This window comes from Mytilus galloprovincialis, chromosome 7 (assembly GCF_965363235.1).
Source record: "Mytilus galloprovincialis chromosome 7, xbMytGall1.hap1.1, whole genome shotgun sequence".
Taxonomy (NCBI): Eukaryota; Metazoa; Mollusca; class Bivalvia; order Mytilida; family Mytilidae; genus Mytilus; species Mytilus galloprovincialis.
Genome location: NC_134844.1, coordinates 49,876,758 through 49,892,591, shown reverse-complemented (window position 1 = coordinate 49,892,591; position 15,834 = coordinate 49,876,758). Strand labels below are relative to the sequence as shown.

General features: G+C 31.2%; 1 protein-coding gene across 1 annotated transcript; it reads left to right on the top strand.

Annotated features, from left to right (window-relative positions):
• The first annotated feature begins 282 nt into the window (after window positions 1–282).
• On the top strand, window positions 283–6,863 carry LOC143083200 (uncharacterized). The gene is made up of 3 exons (XM_076259449.1): window positions 283–305; window positions 2,511–3,964; window positions 5,261–6,863. Exons 2-3 carry the CDS (start codon window positions 2,515–2,517, stop codon window positions 5,584–5,586), a joined length of 1,776 nt encoding a protein of 591 aa, XP_076115564.1. The 5' UTR covers window positions 283–305; window positions 2,511–2,514; the 3' UTR covers window positions 5,587–6,863.
• The last annotated feature ends 8,971 nt before the right edge of the window (window positions 6,864–15,834 follow it).

Sequence of the window (15,834 nt, the reverse complement as noted above, 5' to 3'; positions counted from 1 at the left end):
TTAAAACATCATATTTCTTTTAAATGGTTATTAATCATGCATAGACGAACCCGCAATTAAAAAAAAGACAAAATTTGAGAATTCAAGTATATGTAACTTTAAAAAGTTATGCTCTCAACATGTATTTTACTTCGATTTCTTGATCTGGTTTTTTTTCCATTCAAATTTTTTAGGTTACTATGTAATGTAGCTACTTGTTCATATTTCACTTGTAAAAGTGTTTCTTCCTTTAAAGTGCAAAGTTCATATGACAATTTTTAATACATTTCCTTATAGATTGCATATGGCGACAACAATACCAAAAGGTAAATGTTCATTAATATTTCCGTAAACAAACTTTTATATGTATAATTTGGGGTTGATTCAGTATCACATACATGTACTATGTTATTAGATATTTGTCAGATCAACTCAAATCAAGTTTTTAAAGACTTAACAAAACTTGTAGCATAATGACTAATGATGACGTTATCGACCAAATGCAAAATTATGTCAAAAGTTAAGAAGATTGATATGTACTCAGAAACAAAAACAATTGTGGATATTTCCTTAGCAGCACTATATATAAGATTGTTTAGCATTTGTAAAATGTAAAAAAACGCAATTTTACATAATATCATTATATCAATACTCTCATTTTTATCCCGTTAGCTAATCTTATGACTACGCCTCCATCGATAACCGCATGAGCAGTTTTTTTATTTTATTTTAAATACAAATTATTTATAAGTGTGTAAGACTGAAAGATTTACCTGTAATGTACAAAGATTTGTATACAAACTGAAGTATAATAAAATTTGAAGACCAGCTAGAAAAATCCTTTATTTTAAGTTTAAAGCGTACTGCAATAAAATAAAGTTAATACATGATTATGTAGTTTAAAATATCACTTCAACTTGCAACTTGCTTTACTTTTCATTTATTTGTATCAGCTTGAGCACTTGGAATTAACTCAAGTTTCTATTGTTTGTCAGTCTTCGGTCTTTATGTAGTGTTATGAAACTGTTGTTTATCTTCCAGTCTTGTTTCGACTTAAGCGTATTGATTCTAATTTGATTTTTGATATTTTTCCTACTCTTCATATCTTCACTGGGTATGTCATCTTGTCTCTTATGGAGAGTTGTATCATTTACAATTATACCACATCTTCTTACTTTTATATTGTGAAGCATGTTAAGGTTCGTGTACGTCTTTGTTTTCCAGCAACTTAGGTTTCACCATTTTCCAATAATCCACTACCGTATAGATGTTTATTTCAAATCAGGATGAAGCATGATATAGAAGCAGAACTTTTGTTATTCTATAGTAGCATTCCAATTTTTTTTAAAGATTTTTCCGGCATTCATATTACTGTGGAGTCATTTATTTTCGTGGGTGCCAATTTTCGTAGATTGAGAAAAACTTTGATATCTAATGTTGATTTGGCAAAGTTTACATATATTCCTTTTGTAATTCGTTGATCATTTAGATTCTTTTTTCTCCTATATCAACGAAATCCACGAAAATTGGTATCAAACAAATATTTATGAATCCACAGTATTCTATGAGAATAACGAGCTATAGATTTTTATCAAACATGACGAAAAATCAAAGCGTTTAACTTTATCGATTATTAACTTAATGCAGTAACGGAACAGCAACAGAAAATTTTCATTGTCATAGTTGTAATCATTAGAACTGTTGCTGTTAAAACATATTAGAAGTAATTTTTAGGTATGTCTAAACTAAATGCCACGAAAAAGAAACGTGAAAGATAACAAAGGGATGTTCAAACTCATACGTTGACTACAAAGTGACAATGTCATTGAATTCTTTTTTTTTCAAAACAATCAATAGTGTATAAACACACACTTAAGAATAAAGCAAATCGAACTTCATCACATAATAGGTGTGATTTCAGGCACTTTGGAAAGGAACGCAGTTCCTGCTCTACATGTCGGCTCCCTTTGTATTGTTCATGTAAGTACAAACACGGTCCCTTTTTCTACTTTCAAAAACAAATCGTCCCACACCATCTTCCCCGTTATGATGTTTAAGCATTTAGTGGCATAATATAGACGAATACACACACCCCTGACCATAAACTAATTTTCAAAGAATTGATATGAATATTACATTTCAAACAATGGAACCGGCCTCTGTTTTATTTTCGATTCGCCTAAAATGACGTCTGAAAGCCCTGAGTTTTGTAGTTTACAAATGTGCTGTAGAAAGGAAAACAATGCTGATCTGTATATTGATCATTTTAAGACATTGTCTGTTCTAGTGTGTATTGCAGGATACAAAAGAAATATGTTTTTCAAATATCTAATATTCAAATCATTTCCATCATTGTTATATGATGTTCAAGCTTTTTTCTAATAATAATCAGTCGTGATCAGCATAAGCGTTTAATATTTTCCCTTATCAATAGTTTGTATTTGTGAAAATAACGGGTATGTAAAACAAGGATTGGACTACAATGCTAATACCAATAAAATGTATTCGGAAGTGAATGTTTTTTTCTTCAGAAATATGGCGAGCAATTTTCCTGTATGCGGCGTCTGCATTTCCCGACATGCATCTGTACAATCTGCAGCATGGTGTTTTGAATGTAACACAGGGCTTTGTGGAGAATGTAAGGAACATCATCTTCTCAACGAAGCACACAAGAGTCATGGTATTTTACCTTTGACCGAATATCAAACGTTACCTGTTAGTGTCCTACAAATTACTGATTCTTGCAAATTACACGGCGAAAACTACCAGGCATACTGTCATAAACATGAGTGTTCGTGTTGTACAAAATGTCTCATTGAGGAACATAGGAACTGCCAAAATCTCACAAATATACATGATGGTGTTTGCAAATTCAGTTCATCAAAAACTTTTTTTGAAATTGAAAGTTCATTGCAAGAACTTTCCGAAAATTTGAAAAGGATTCAAAAGAATCGAGAAGAAAATATGTCATCTCTACAATTAGATAGAAAGTATATTAATGAAGAAATTCGGAAAGCTAGACATGTAATTAATGAACATTTTGATCGTATTGAAGGAGAACTATTGAAAGAACTTATTAAAGTTGAAGATACCGAAAGACGAAAAATAAACAACATCTTGGCATCTGTAGAGCGTACAGAAAAGATAGTAGTTGAACTTCAAATGACTCTGGCAATTTCAAAGCAGCATGCATCCGACCAACAAACATTCCATATTAGTAAACATATTCAACATAAATTGATGGATACAAACAACATCGTTCAGTCCATGCACGATAATAATGAGCTTTTAGATGTCAATATCTCTTTACGAATGAACGATATAGGAAAAATTGTAAAGACAAATATAACTAAAATTGGGGAAATCGTTATACAGCCAAATCCAGTTTATACGGCCTTAACTAAAAGGGAGTATAAAGAGGTAGAATATGCAGATCTCCATAGAATCGATGAACAGACAAGTTCAGAATATACGTCTTTAACGAAACAGAAGAATAAAGAGGCTGACTACTCGAAACTTGGTGAAAACGATAAACTGACAAGTTCAGACTATACGTCTTTAATTAAACAGAAGAATAAAGAGGCTGAATACTCGAAACTTGCTGAAAACGATGAACAGATTACACAAGCTTATACGTCTTTAATACCACAGGAAAACAAGGAAGAAGCATATACAGAACTTAGTGAAATTATCGAAAAGACCATTCCAGTTCATGCGTCTCCAACTGGACAAGAGAATAAAGAAGTAGAATATACGGAACTTGGTGAAATTGTTGAAACGACAAGTCTCGTGCCTGCGTTTCCAACGGAACAGGAGAATAAAGAAGAAGCATATACGGAACCTGGTGAAATTGTTGAAAAGACTGATTCAGGTAACATGTCGTTAGTGAGACAAAAACATAAACAGGATCAGTCTAATGTGTCCACATGCCAACCTACACAGGAAAATGAATATGAAACCGTACAAACCACGCAACATGACACAGGTTTGTAAAAAACAAATGATTAAGAATACTGGTTATGGTACAAATTAATTGATACGATCGTCTGTTGATTTAAAAGATTTTGTAACACATTCTCATTAATAGACTAGTAGAAGCGAAACGTAAAAATCAAACTCTTAAACGAAATCAAAACTGACAAAGCCATGGCAAAAGATGATAAACTACAAAAACACTAAAAGGAAACAACAATAGACAAAAACACAACATAGAAAAGCAAACTTAGCAACATCAATCTTCAAACATCTTTCTTCGTATAACATATATAATGTTCTCACTTCATTTATGAGTTTGACTGTCCCTCTGGTATCTGTCGTCCCTCTTTCATTCCAAACCCTTATGTCAACGTTTAACAATATAGATTTACATATACATATTAGACAATTTAAAACATTGTATACGCATATTAATAAAGGAAATTATGACCAGAACTGAAGCTTGAATTAAATCAAAGGAAACCATGCATTGCTTATGTTTTGTCTAGCTATAGGCAGCAGTTATAACCCTTGCAGAAAAAAGAGCGTCTGTTCCATTGTGCGGAATGTACAAAAATGTAGCCAACTTCCGTCAAAACTTTGACATTTAATCCGAAACCTCTTGTACAGAGATTGTCAACATCTTTGCATGTTTTTAACCCTTGCAGAATATTTTTTGAACGGTCCATTTTAAGCCAACACTACTGTCCTTATCCAACGTTTTTTTTTCTGTGACTGTTTGAATTTCCCGCTCCTTTTCAAGAGGTCAATGCATACCTTGTTACCCTACTTACTGTTTTTAGCTTTGACTTGTTCTCCATTTTCACAAAATATTTTCCACTGGACGCTTAGCAAATCAAATAAGCAATCAACAAACCATTGTTATTGTTTTTAATTTTCAACTATTGTGTTCGTTTATTTGGAAAACAATTCTTCAAAGATACAAGCTATTATTTTTCTCAATATGTTGTAAAAATAATCATATATAGTATATTATAATTTGACACTAGATAAAATGTTATCTTTATTCTGTAAATCGATTAAATGAGAGTAACCTCTGGACATATTTAAATATTGACATTATGCAATGCAACAGCAAGACAATACAGATAAAACAATATTACAATAGGCTGCATTTTAAGTTTTTGCATAAGAAATGTAAAATATAAAGTACAAAGAAAGTGGATATGTATTTGAAATGTAAAGTCTAATGTAGATGAGAGTAATGTAGGTACAAGTACTGTCGAATAAGTAGTTTTTACCCACAGAATAATACACTTCATATTTGTTTTGTGTTTCATTTCAGAACTTTGTTTCATTGTCAGGGTCAAACCAGGGAAAGATGCACTGAAATTTGGATTAAATAATAAATACCGACTTTATGTTAAACCTGACGGTTTTACATTAGAAGACATAAAGAAAAGGACATTAAAATGTCATTGGCCATATGAGATAGTGCAACAATATGGAAGGTCAAAGGAAGGGCGAGAAATTGTAATCGCTGTAGGTAGGAAGCATATTTTAGGTCCGGGCAATATCACATTTCGGTGTGATTCAAGAGATAATTTAGATAGACTTTTTCGTTTGGTACCCATCTTTATAAAAAGGATACAGTCAGCAAACAAATATTAATACTACAGGATATTGACTCTTTTGATACAAACTCAAACTAATAAAGACATTTGTATGTGCCAAAACACACATTGACTTTTATTTATTATGTTACATCATACAAGCCGAAAGAAAACAGATTTTATATACATCTTTAGTAACAGTTGAGCAGATGAAATCAGTTCTACAGATAAGACGAATCATTCAAATTCAAATGACATACTGTGAATTCACTATTATTTGTTGGAAACCAATTTTCGTGGATTAAGTGTGTAAGCCGAATTTGCCAAAAACTACGAAATAAATATCCACGAAGATGTGAGATTTCCTTAATCCACGAAAGTTGGTATCCATGAAAAAAATAAATGAATTCACAATATAGTATTTATACTTAGGTCTACTATTTTATGTGCATCTTATACTTTTGTGCCTGCCAGACATGTATAAATTTAATTTATTTTTAGAACAGTTTATATTTATATACGTTGAACCGTTTCGTTGCCGTAAATTGAAGCTACATGCTTCCGTTGATAACTTCTTACATGTTATCTTATCAAGAGGAACTCCTGTTTTAAAAGCTAAAATACCCTTGCCCGTTAAATCATATTAATTCGACGAATATACAATGGTGTCACCAAATTATAGAAGAAATAGATGATAAACCTATGCAAAAAAGCTGATTTCATAGGTTTTGTTATATAACTTAACGCCTGGTAACAAAATACTTCACTTGCATTCAAAGGAAACATTACTCTAATCATTAGTCATCCAAATGCTTGCAACAGCCATGAAGATTTAGCCAAAAGTTAACGTTGCTTGAAGACAAAATTGATGAGCAAGTATTTGGTCAATGAACTTCTTATCCTTTTTCTCAAAAAATTAATCGAAGGATACCAATAACTTTTAAATAAATATAGGTTGTCAGAAATAATGCCGGATGTTCTTGAATTATATATTCTATTCTGATGCTGCATATCACTTCATTATCCCGTCATTTGTCTTTATACTGGTATGTCCCTGTTGTTCGTATACTAGTATGTCTTATTGTGGCTCGGTATTTAAAGATGCGGATTCCAAATGTTTGGCTATCGTTGTTCATGATACAGGTTAGTCCATTTAGGAGGGGACTTTGGACGCATGCTGTTATATAATGCTTTTTTTTGTTCTTGTAGCTTCGAATTTATATTTAAGATCACTGTTCCAGTATTGGGTATGCTAATGTGTAAATTTCATTATATTTAATTATACTGTACTAGATTATATTTACCTATATTAAAATAATTTGTTAAAGGTTGAAATCAGTTGTATGTTTGTTTAATTCTGTTTATTTAATTTGCATATAACACAGTATAATGTAATGCACTTTTCTGATACTTTTATAGCTGATGGATGAAAATTATTACTTCGTTTAATGAATATCTCTGCTCTAGCTAAGGGGTTAAATTGAAGTGCAAATAAATGAGGTCGAATTATTCAATTACAAATGCACAATCAATTATCAATATTTCTAAGTTTAGTTTTACAAAATTGATCTATTCTGGCTGCTACAAAAATTATTATTTCTCTTTTTCACTTCCGTTAAAGATTAAACAAAAACAACCATGCATTAGACTTTTTATATATCTCGTAGCAAGTGATACCACATTAGAATAGCTTATATATTACGAATACCTAAATATACACATTAAAATTATTTCCTTTTCCACTATATCTATTTTGTAATAAAATAATACTTAAATGCTAGTGTCAATATACATTCTTTATATACTGTAAGAGGACAGATACAGAGTGATACCATTGTGTCATCAAACTCCTTCAACTTCGTACTTTATTTGGCCTGTTTAACTTTTTTGGATACGAGCGTCACTGATGAGTCTTATGTAGACGAAACGCGGTCTGGCGTATATACTAAATGTAGTCCTGGTATCTATGATGAGTTTATTTACAACCACTGGGTCGATGCCAATACTGGTGGAGACTTATTTCCCCGAGGGTATCAAAAGCCCAGTAGTCAGCACTTTTTGTGCTGACATGAATTGTCATTGATATGGTTTTTTTGATAAATAAACGTTTTGCAAATTTTTGAATCTTTGAAATACTAAGGCTTTTCTACCTCAGGCATAGATCACCTAAGCTGTATTTGGCAAAACTTTTAGGAATTTTAGTTCTCAATGCTCGTCAAATTCGTACTTTATTTGGTCTGTTTAAATCTTTTGGATACGAGCGTCACTGATGAGTCTTTTGTAGACGAAACTCGCGTCTGGCGTATATACTAAATGTAGTCCTGGTATCTATGATGAGTTTATTTATCATAATTTGGTTGTTGGTGACGTGACGTGGCGTGACTCCATTAAGAGACATTCAGGTAAACATTCTTCAAAGAACAGACTATGGTGTGTTTAATGATTATTTAATAAATGGATTTTATTTATTTTGAATTAATTGAACCACAAAATTAATTTATGACACTTTTCAGTAAAAAATATGTAAAATGTGAAGAGTCAAAATTAATTTTATAGTTTAATTAAATCAAATTGAAATATTGCCATTCATTTTCAATAAATGTCTATCAGGATTAAGGCCCAAAGAACTTTTTATAGAATCGATATTAACAATAACAACGCACACACATGTTGGCATATGAAAACACAACGTCATAGTGGGCTTGTCGCCATAAAAATTGACAACATTGAAAAAAAGGTAATACATGTACTTTTAACCAATCAGAAGATAGTAAAAAGTAAAATCACAAAAATACTGAACTTAGAGGAAGATCAATTGGGAAAGTCCATAATCACATGGCAAAATCAAATAACAAAACGCATCAAAAACGAATGGACAAAAACTGTCATATTCCTGACTTGGTACAGGCATTTTCAAATGTAGAAAATGGTGGATTAAACCTGGTTCTATAGCGCTAACCCTCTCACTTTAATGACAGTCTCATCAATTTCCGATATTTTTACATTGATGCGTTAAATAAACAGACACAATAAATATAATAGTCAAAATATGGACACATCAGTCATAATCGTTTAACAATTTTAAAAGGAACAATTTAACAGAACACAAAAACATCTACTATCTACGAACACATTTATTGAGTGTCTGACGTCAGAAAATTTTATACGTCACATAAATTTGTCGTTCAATGTGCGTACAAACAATTTTAAAATTTTCATGGGAATGTTAGCATACAGGGTTAAAAAATCAAAAGTATGTAAGAATAAATTTAAGAAATAGACCGAGATTTAAACTAGTCCAAAAGTTATATATAGAATTTATAAGAATCCAAAAATAGTTAATTCCACTACGCGATTGAATGATTTTGACGTTTGTGGTTCAACGTATATTGTAATTCATAATAGAAATATATCATAATGACATATAATAGAACAATATCATACTGACGGGATCTTTTAAAGTCTTTTAAATACACTAAACTTATTTATTATACTATAAACAAAATATTTTATTTTCTTTTAGAGTGTCTGCTTTATCGAGATGAAAACAAAATGAGTAAAGCATTTTTGATCTTGACCCTTTAGATATTAATTTTCAGTCAAAAGCTTCTTTGTTTGTTTTTTAAACCTGCGATCTTTTGGTTTTTTTTCAAACAAAGATGAACGTCTCAGAATTTTATGACAGTACTGAGACATTTTAAAATATATTATATATGTATTTTCCTTATCTTATATGTTCGTATCTAGTTCGTGTATAATGTTTTTGTTGCTGTTTTAAACCAGACACATGACGTAAATAAAATAATGAATTCAATTGAACATTTTCAAACTGGTTATTTATTAATTGACGTCTAACTTCTCACAAATTTCACAACTTTAACGTGTTCGTATGAATGAATAATATCCAAAAGTCAATTCCCCGAATGACTACATTGATCTTTTTTCCAGAAAATAAGAGGTAGATATTGTAAATTGTTTTTCAGAAAAACTACCAAACAGTCCAAACAATAGAAGTCAAGAATTGTACAATTATGTAATATATGGCTGTCACACAAAACGTTGCGCTATGTAACTTTATGTTCAATGTGTTTCACGTTTCACATCAATCTATTATTTTTCATCTGTACAGCGGTTCTGATTACCTTACATGCGAATTGTTCACACGATTAAACAAGAAGTGCTTTAAGGAGGCTCGCGGGTACAAAAAAATAAACATTTGTTTTTTTCATTACACATTTTATTTTTTACACTATAAGTTATTACTTTATGATATGGTACACAAATTCACCAAAACAATTGATTCGGTTTGGCCCCAGATGAGTTTTAAACTGCCATTTGTTGGAATAAATATGGAAATATCTTTTTTAACTCATCGGTGACCTATTTTTTTTTATTAATGTTTGCAAAGAAGCTGTACAGAAACTAAATAATTGAAAAAAATTTAGCGATTTCTGTAATTTAGGTCTATTTTTATTTCGATATAACCTCTATTTCTCCTATTAGTTCAACAGAAAAAAGGACATAAACAAGAATACATGCTTCTTTTAGAGGCAGATTGTGACCCCAATTTTTTTTATTTCATTTTTCTATTAAGTATATGATAACGTTCATTTATAGAATAATATAGCGAAATCCTATATCTAAAAAATGATTTATACCCGCGAGCCCCCTTAAATGTATATATAATTTAGTGACAACTGAAGACAAAGATGTTTTGTATTTAGAGTTTTTAAACTGACTTGGATGGAGGTTAAAATTCCACATACTTATGGAGTAAACATTATACTATCATCGGACGGACTTTTGAGTCACAGAAAGGACCTCCATTTATGACATTTGAAAATTACACAGAATACAATGTTTGGGATACCTGATCTACGAACGGGCATCAAAAATCCGATTTATTAGCATCCCTGGAACCTGTGTATAATCATGGTTTCATTTAAAATATTTTTTTGCAATCCATAGATTTTCACAAGGCCTGTTCGTTATATTTGAATATTATTCCAAGCGTATGCAAGAGATTAAACTGACGAATATATAGACCCAGGCCATGAGAAAATGAAAAAATAATGGATTATATTCTTGAACTATTTTGATGCAATATGTTGTACAAGTTGAGCGTACAATACCAGAGGAACAATCGGACTTATTTATCGAAAATAAACTGACAAGGACATGGGTAAAAACGGCACAACATAGAAAACTAAAGATTAAGCAACATGCACACCAACAAAAGACGGGTGCCACAAGAGGAGCAAGATCTGCTTACCCTTCCGGAGCACCTGAGATCACTTCCAGCTATTCCGTACGTAACATTTGTGTTGAAAAGGAAAGTTAATTGTAGTTACAACATAAGGAACATATTGGATTTCATCTGTGAAACGGTTATTCCATAATGGTCAAATAACTCGTAAAGTTTCCCACTAGAAATTCATGACGCAATTTTAGTAAAATATAGCATGTTTGTGCCAAAATCTAATTGTGACGTCTTCGGTTTATAATAGTTGTGGTTTATTGAGTATTTTATTATGACTCTATTCAAATGACGTATTATGCACCCGATATTTGTACTTAGTTGCTTTCTTAAAAGGCAACACCAAGTTTAGCCTGACGACGGTTCTAGATCTCCGTAAAATATGTCAGTTGTATGCACAAATCGCATTGTTTATGGAACATTTCATTGTGGCTGTATTCATGATTCCAATCTTATTTGCAAATATGATATTTTAATCTGATTTCATAAGTGGAATCCGTTTCGAGTGACTGAATTGAAAAAGTAAATATATCAATTATTCTGTTTTCTGAACAACGAAACAAAAAGGAAGGTGACAAGGCAATTCGCCTCCTAAAATTTGTGAGTTTACATCACTACATATAGTTGACCTGTCCTTTGGCATTCTTCAGCTTCCAGTCGAAACCGCCACCTTTTGCGTTAATTTATTGCTGTGTTCAAGACCAACTGTACACCTTCGGCTGTTTTCTACTCTTTGGTTAGGTTGTCATTTGTCTCTTTGACACATTCTTCATATCTATTTTTAATTTTATTTAGATTCAACTTTTTTGAAATAGTGAAAAATTTAAAATGTTACATTGACATTAGTTTCACGTTTATGACACTTTTGAATCCCTTCCAGAAATTTTCCAGGCAAAAATTAAGAGTTTCATACTTTAAACCACGCTCTGGATGCAAGCGATTTCGAGGTAGTGATCTAGAACACTTTATTATAGTTTTTATTAATATTTTAGATGCACATGTAGTTCGTGTTCCTGGACGTGTTAAAAAAATCCTTCAATACGGAGTATTCAATTTAACAAAGTAAAATAACAAGAATAACAAACTGCATGTTACATGTGTTAAATTCAAAATGAAAAGCCCTTTACCAAATGGCAATTTCAATGGTAAACAACTGGCATATTTATGAACTCGATGGATTTATTCTATTTTTGGGTTTTGGGTTTTTTTGGCGGATTGTCAATAAATTTAGTATAAAGTCTTAACTTTCGTTAATATCTTTAAATAATTATTTTGTTGGCTTATAATCAAATTAACCTAACGATATCAATATTTGCTATAATTAAAATAAACGGTCAAGATGCATAAGAACTATTATCAGATAGTTATATATCAGATAGTATAAATTCTATATAACACAAGTATGTCCAGAATTATTTTTTTTAAAACAACTTTAATATAGATCTCATCTGTTCATTGTATTTAAATTAAAAAAAAAAAGGAAGATGTGGTATAATCTAATGCGACAACTGTCCATTTGAGACCAAAATGACACAGAAATTAATAGAAATTAACAACTAAAGGTTACCGTACGGCCTTCAACAATTAGCAAATCCCATGCCGCATAGTCAGCTTAAAAAAGGCCCTAAAATGACAATGTAAAACAATTCAAACGAGAAAACTTAAGGCCTTTATTTTATATAAAAAAAATGAAAGAAAAAGATTTATGTAGCAAACTACAACCACAGGCTCCTGACTTGAGACAGGCACATACATACATGTAGTTTTCTTCACAAGTACTAAACATATCCATATCAAGAAAAATATATATAATGCATATCGATTGCAAAAATCAGACGATTACTACGAAATAAGTGGTAAATTATACAAATATGTTTATCTTAGCATAAAATTGACGGCCATTTTGATATTAGTTTATATCGCTCTATATTCTAAAGTGTTTCAAACCATGTCAATAGTTTAAGACTGTTTCTATGAATAAATTCATCATATATACCAGGATTGAAATTTTGTATTTGCGTCAGACGTGCGTTTCGTACTCATCAGTGATCCAAAATAATATTAAAAAGCCCAAATAAAGTACTCATTTAAAGAGCATTGCGGACCAAAAATTACCAAAAAAATTTTTTGCCATTAAGATTAATTACACCAATACATCGGACTTATCCTCTAGACTGTTTGTGGCCATTATGGAACTTTTTTGTATGGCTCTATATTCAAAAATGTTTGTAAGCATCGTCACTAGCAATGTGCAACGTTTCGCGACTATTCCATTAAATGATTATTAAAACCAATACAATATTCAAAAGTGTTTTAAACACTGTGTATAGTTTCAGACTGTTACTATAAAGAGATCATTTACACCAATGCATTGTACTTATCCTTTAAACTGTTGGTGGCCATTATGGAACTTTTTTAGATGGTTCTAGCAATGTGCAACAGTTCGTGCTTTAACATGTCTATAGCCTATTTACTCTAGGTGGCCATTTTGATTTTGGCAGCCATCTTGGATTTTTTCAATATCAAACATTGTTTATAAGCATCCTAACTAACGCTGTGTAAAGTTTTATATCTTTACCATATAGTTAAGTGATAAATGGTAACAATATATTGGATTTAGTCGTTGTACTTATAGTTAAAAAAAAATCCTTCAAATGTAAAAAATATGTTGTCATTAATTAAAGATATCAAGTATGATGATAATATCAGTATCAGACATTTTCCTTGTTAAAATGAGAACGATTTTTTACGAAGTAGAATTTACACCCCTCCCCACTCTATCAGACAAGATACTTGTATCTACGTTGGACGTTCTTTTTTATGTTCTTCTTAGTTTTTCGAAAGAAGTACCAAATCTTTCAATTGGCGTTTAGTTTGGAATGGGGAATACCTATGAAAAGCGTATAAAAGTAGATACTTTGATATTATTGCAAATTAAAAGGAAATAGTATAGATTGTGTGGCCTCTAAACGATCGTTTTTAGTATCCACATCTCTAAAATACGTTGAAATAACTTTGATGACCGGCTTGTGTACCGCAGTTCGAAAGTTATAAATCGATTGAGAGAAAACAAATCTGGTTTACAAACTAAAACACATCAACCTTAAAAGGAAAACAATGAAACAACAGAAACACTGAATTGCGACAAAAAAACAAAAACGACAATGAAACACACAAAGAAAAAAATTATAAGATAACAACTTAATTAATATAATTGATGTTACATTTGTAGTAATTTAGAAAGAAGTTTCGTGGAGCTCTTTGAAGACACAGAAATATACAGTTGTTGGTATAGAAATTTAAGTAGTTCATATATTAACACAGTGGTGCATGAGAGAGATCAAATTCTCCGTTTGTTTTTGAAGTTCTGGGGTATATGTTGAGTTTCAAAGTGAGTTGTCAAAACATTTTTGTATTTAATGCATTTATCAAGTAGTTGATGTAATGTGATTTACACTTACATATGTAAAATCGATATTGATTGTGGCTTTATTTGATCATGAGGGCTCAACAACATATTTGTCATGAAAGAGGGACAATCTTTTTACAACATTTGGTTCTCTAAATATTCATGTAGCATGGGTGTTGATAGACCCAATAAGTTTCTTAAGTATATTTCGTATTAACGATGGCACATCCTTAATACATTCGGAACGAGTATCATCGTCTTCGTTTTTTTCGCGTTTAACGGATTGCCTGGCATACTCCTGAACTGTAGTGTTTCGCATTGATGGGTTTAGGCTAACGAGATTTCGAGCCCTTGGATAAAATACTTCGCAGACAAGTGTTATTGACCAGTAATTACGTGTCCAACCGGATTATATATGATTGGTAAAACAGCAAAGCTATAATCTGGATGTTTAGTCTTGAAGTCATCAATATTGAGATCCCGCAACACGTGTTTGAAATTGAATACTTTTGATGCAATTGGATACAAGGAAATTCTCCCAAACTAAATTATCATTAATTCTGCATTCAGGTCCGTACGCTCCACAGATATTCGATTGAAGAGAGAGGCATAGCACTGACTAGGGAGAGTATATAATTATATCCTGATTATCTGTTAAGAAATGTATTGCTATTCAAAAGACAATCTTTCTGAACATTTCATTCGAATAATTTAAAATTGTTGAGAACATAACCACTTTTCCGGGGTAGAAATGTCATTAAGAATAGAAAAAAAGAAAGCTCCCTCTTTCCTTTTTAATAAATTAAGCTGGTACAATAAATTACTTACAATGTGTCTTGTGTTAGTCATACACCATGATCGGATGGTAACACATTATGTTGTCTTCATGCAATAACAGTAAAAAAATTTATTGTGTATGGATAACAATTTTAAAGTTTTATATCTAAATTAATATGTGAGTTTTATTTTACATTGTAAATTAGCCGTATGGCGTATTAAAACCAAAACGCATTAGAAAGGAATATCCCATTTTAGTGTGGTCGGTAAATATGATGCTAATTTTTGCAAATCTTTATAAAAAAATACAATAATTTTAGACGGTATATTAGTCAGAATAATGCATATAAAGGTGGTAGAACGCACCTCGGGGTGTTCTACGACATAAAAAAAACACTAAAAATATGCATTATATCTATAACTTTGTTAACATATGTATTAGCGAACTACGAGAGTTATTTCAAAATATTTCACAACCACTCTTTGGCAAAAAAAAATTGGTTACGTATTTTACATTATCAATCCAATATTTCGATAAGTTAAAACGTCCATACAAATTTGAACAGGAGCTGATAAATTGAGATCATATCCCCCGCTCAAAAAGTTTCTAACTGAAATGATTTTCTTCATATATAGCGCTATCATGGTGACTACAAAGTGATCATGGGATGAACGGAATAAAGGACATAAGGACTGGTCATTTAGTAAAAAAAACCTGTATAGTTAGTTACAATAGTTTATGAATTATGAACACATTTTTATAATCCACTAAGTTTTGTTCTCAGTATATCAGTTACTTTATTTTATCAAAATTAATTTTATCAGGAGGTTTACACTTGTTTCGATTTCCTGATTGTTTGTCG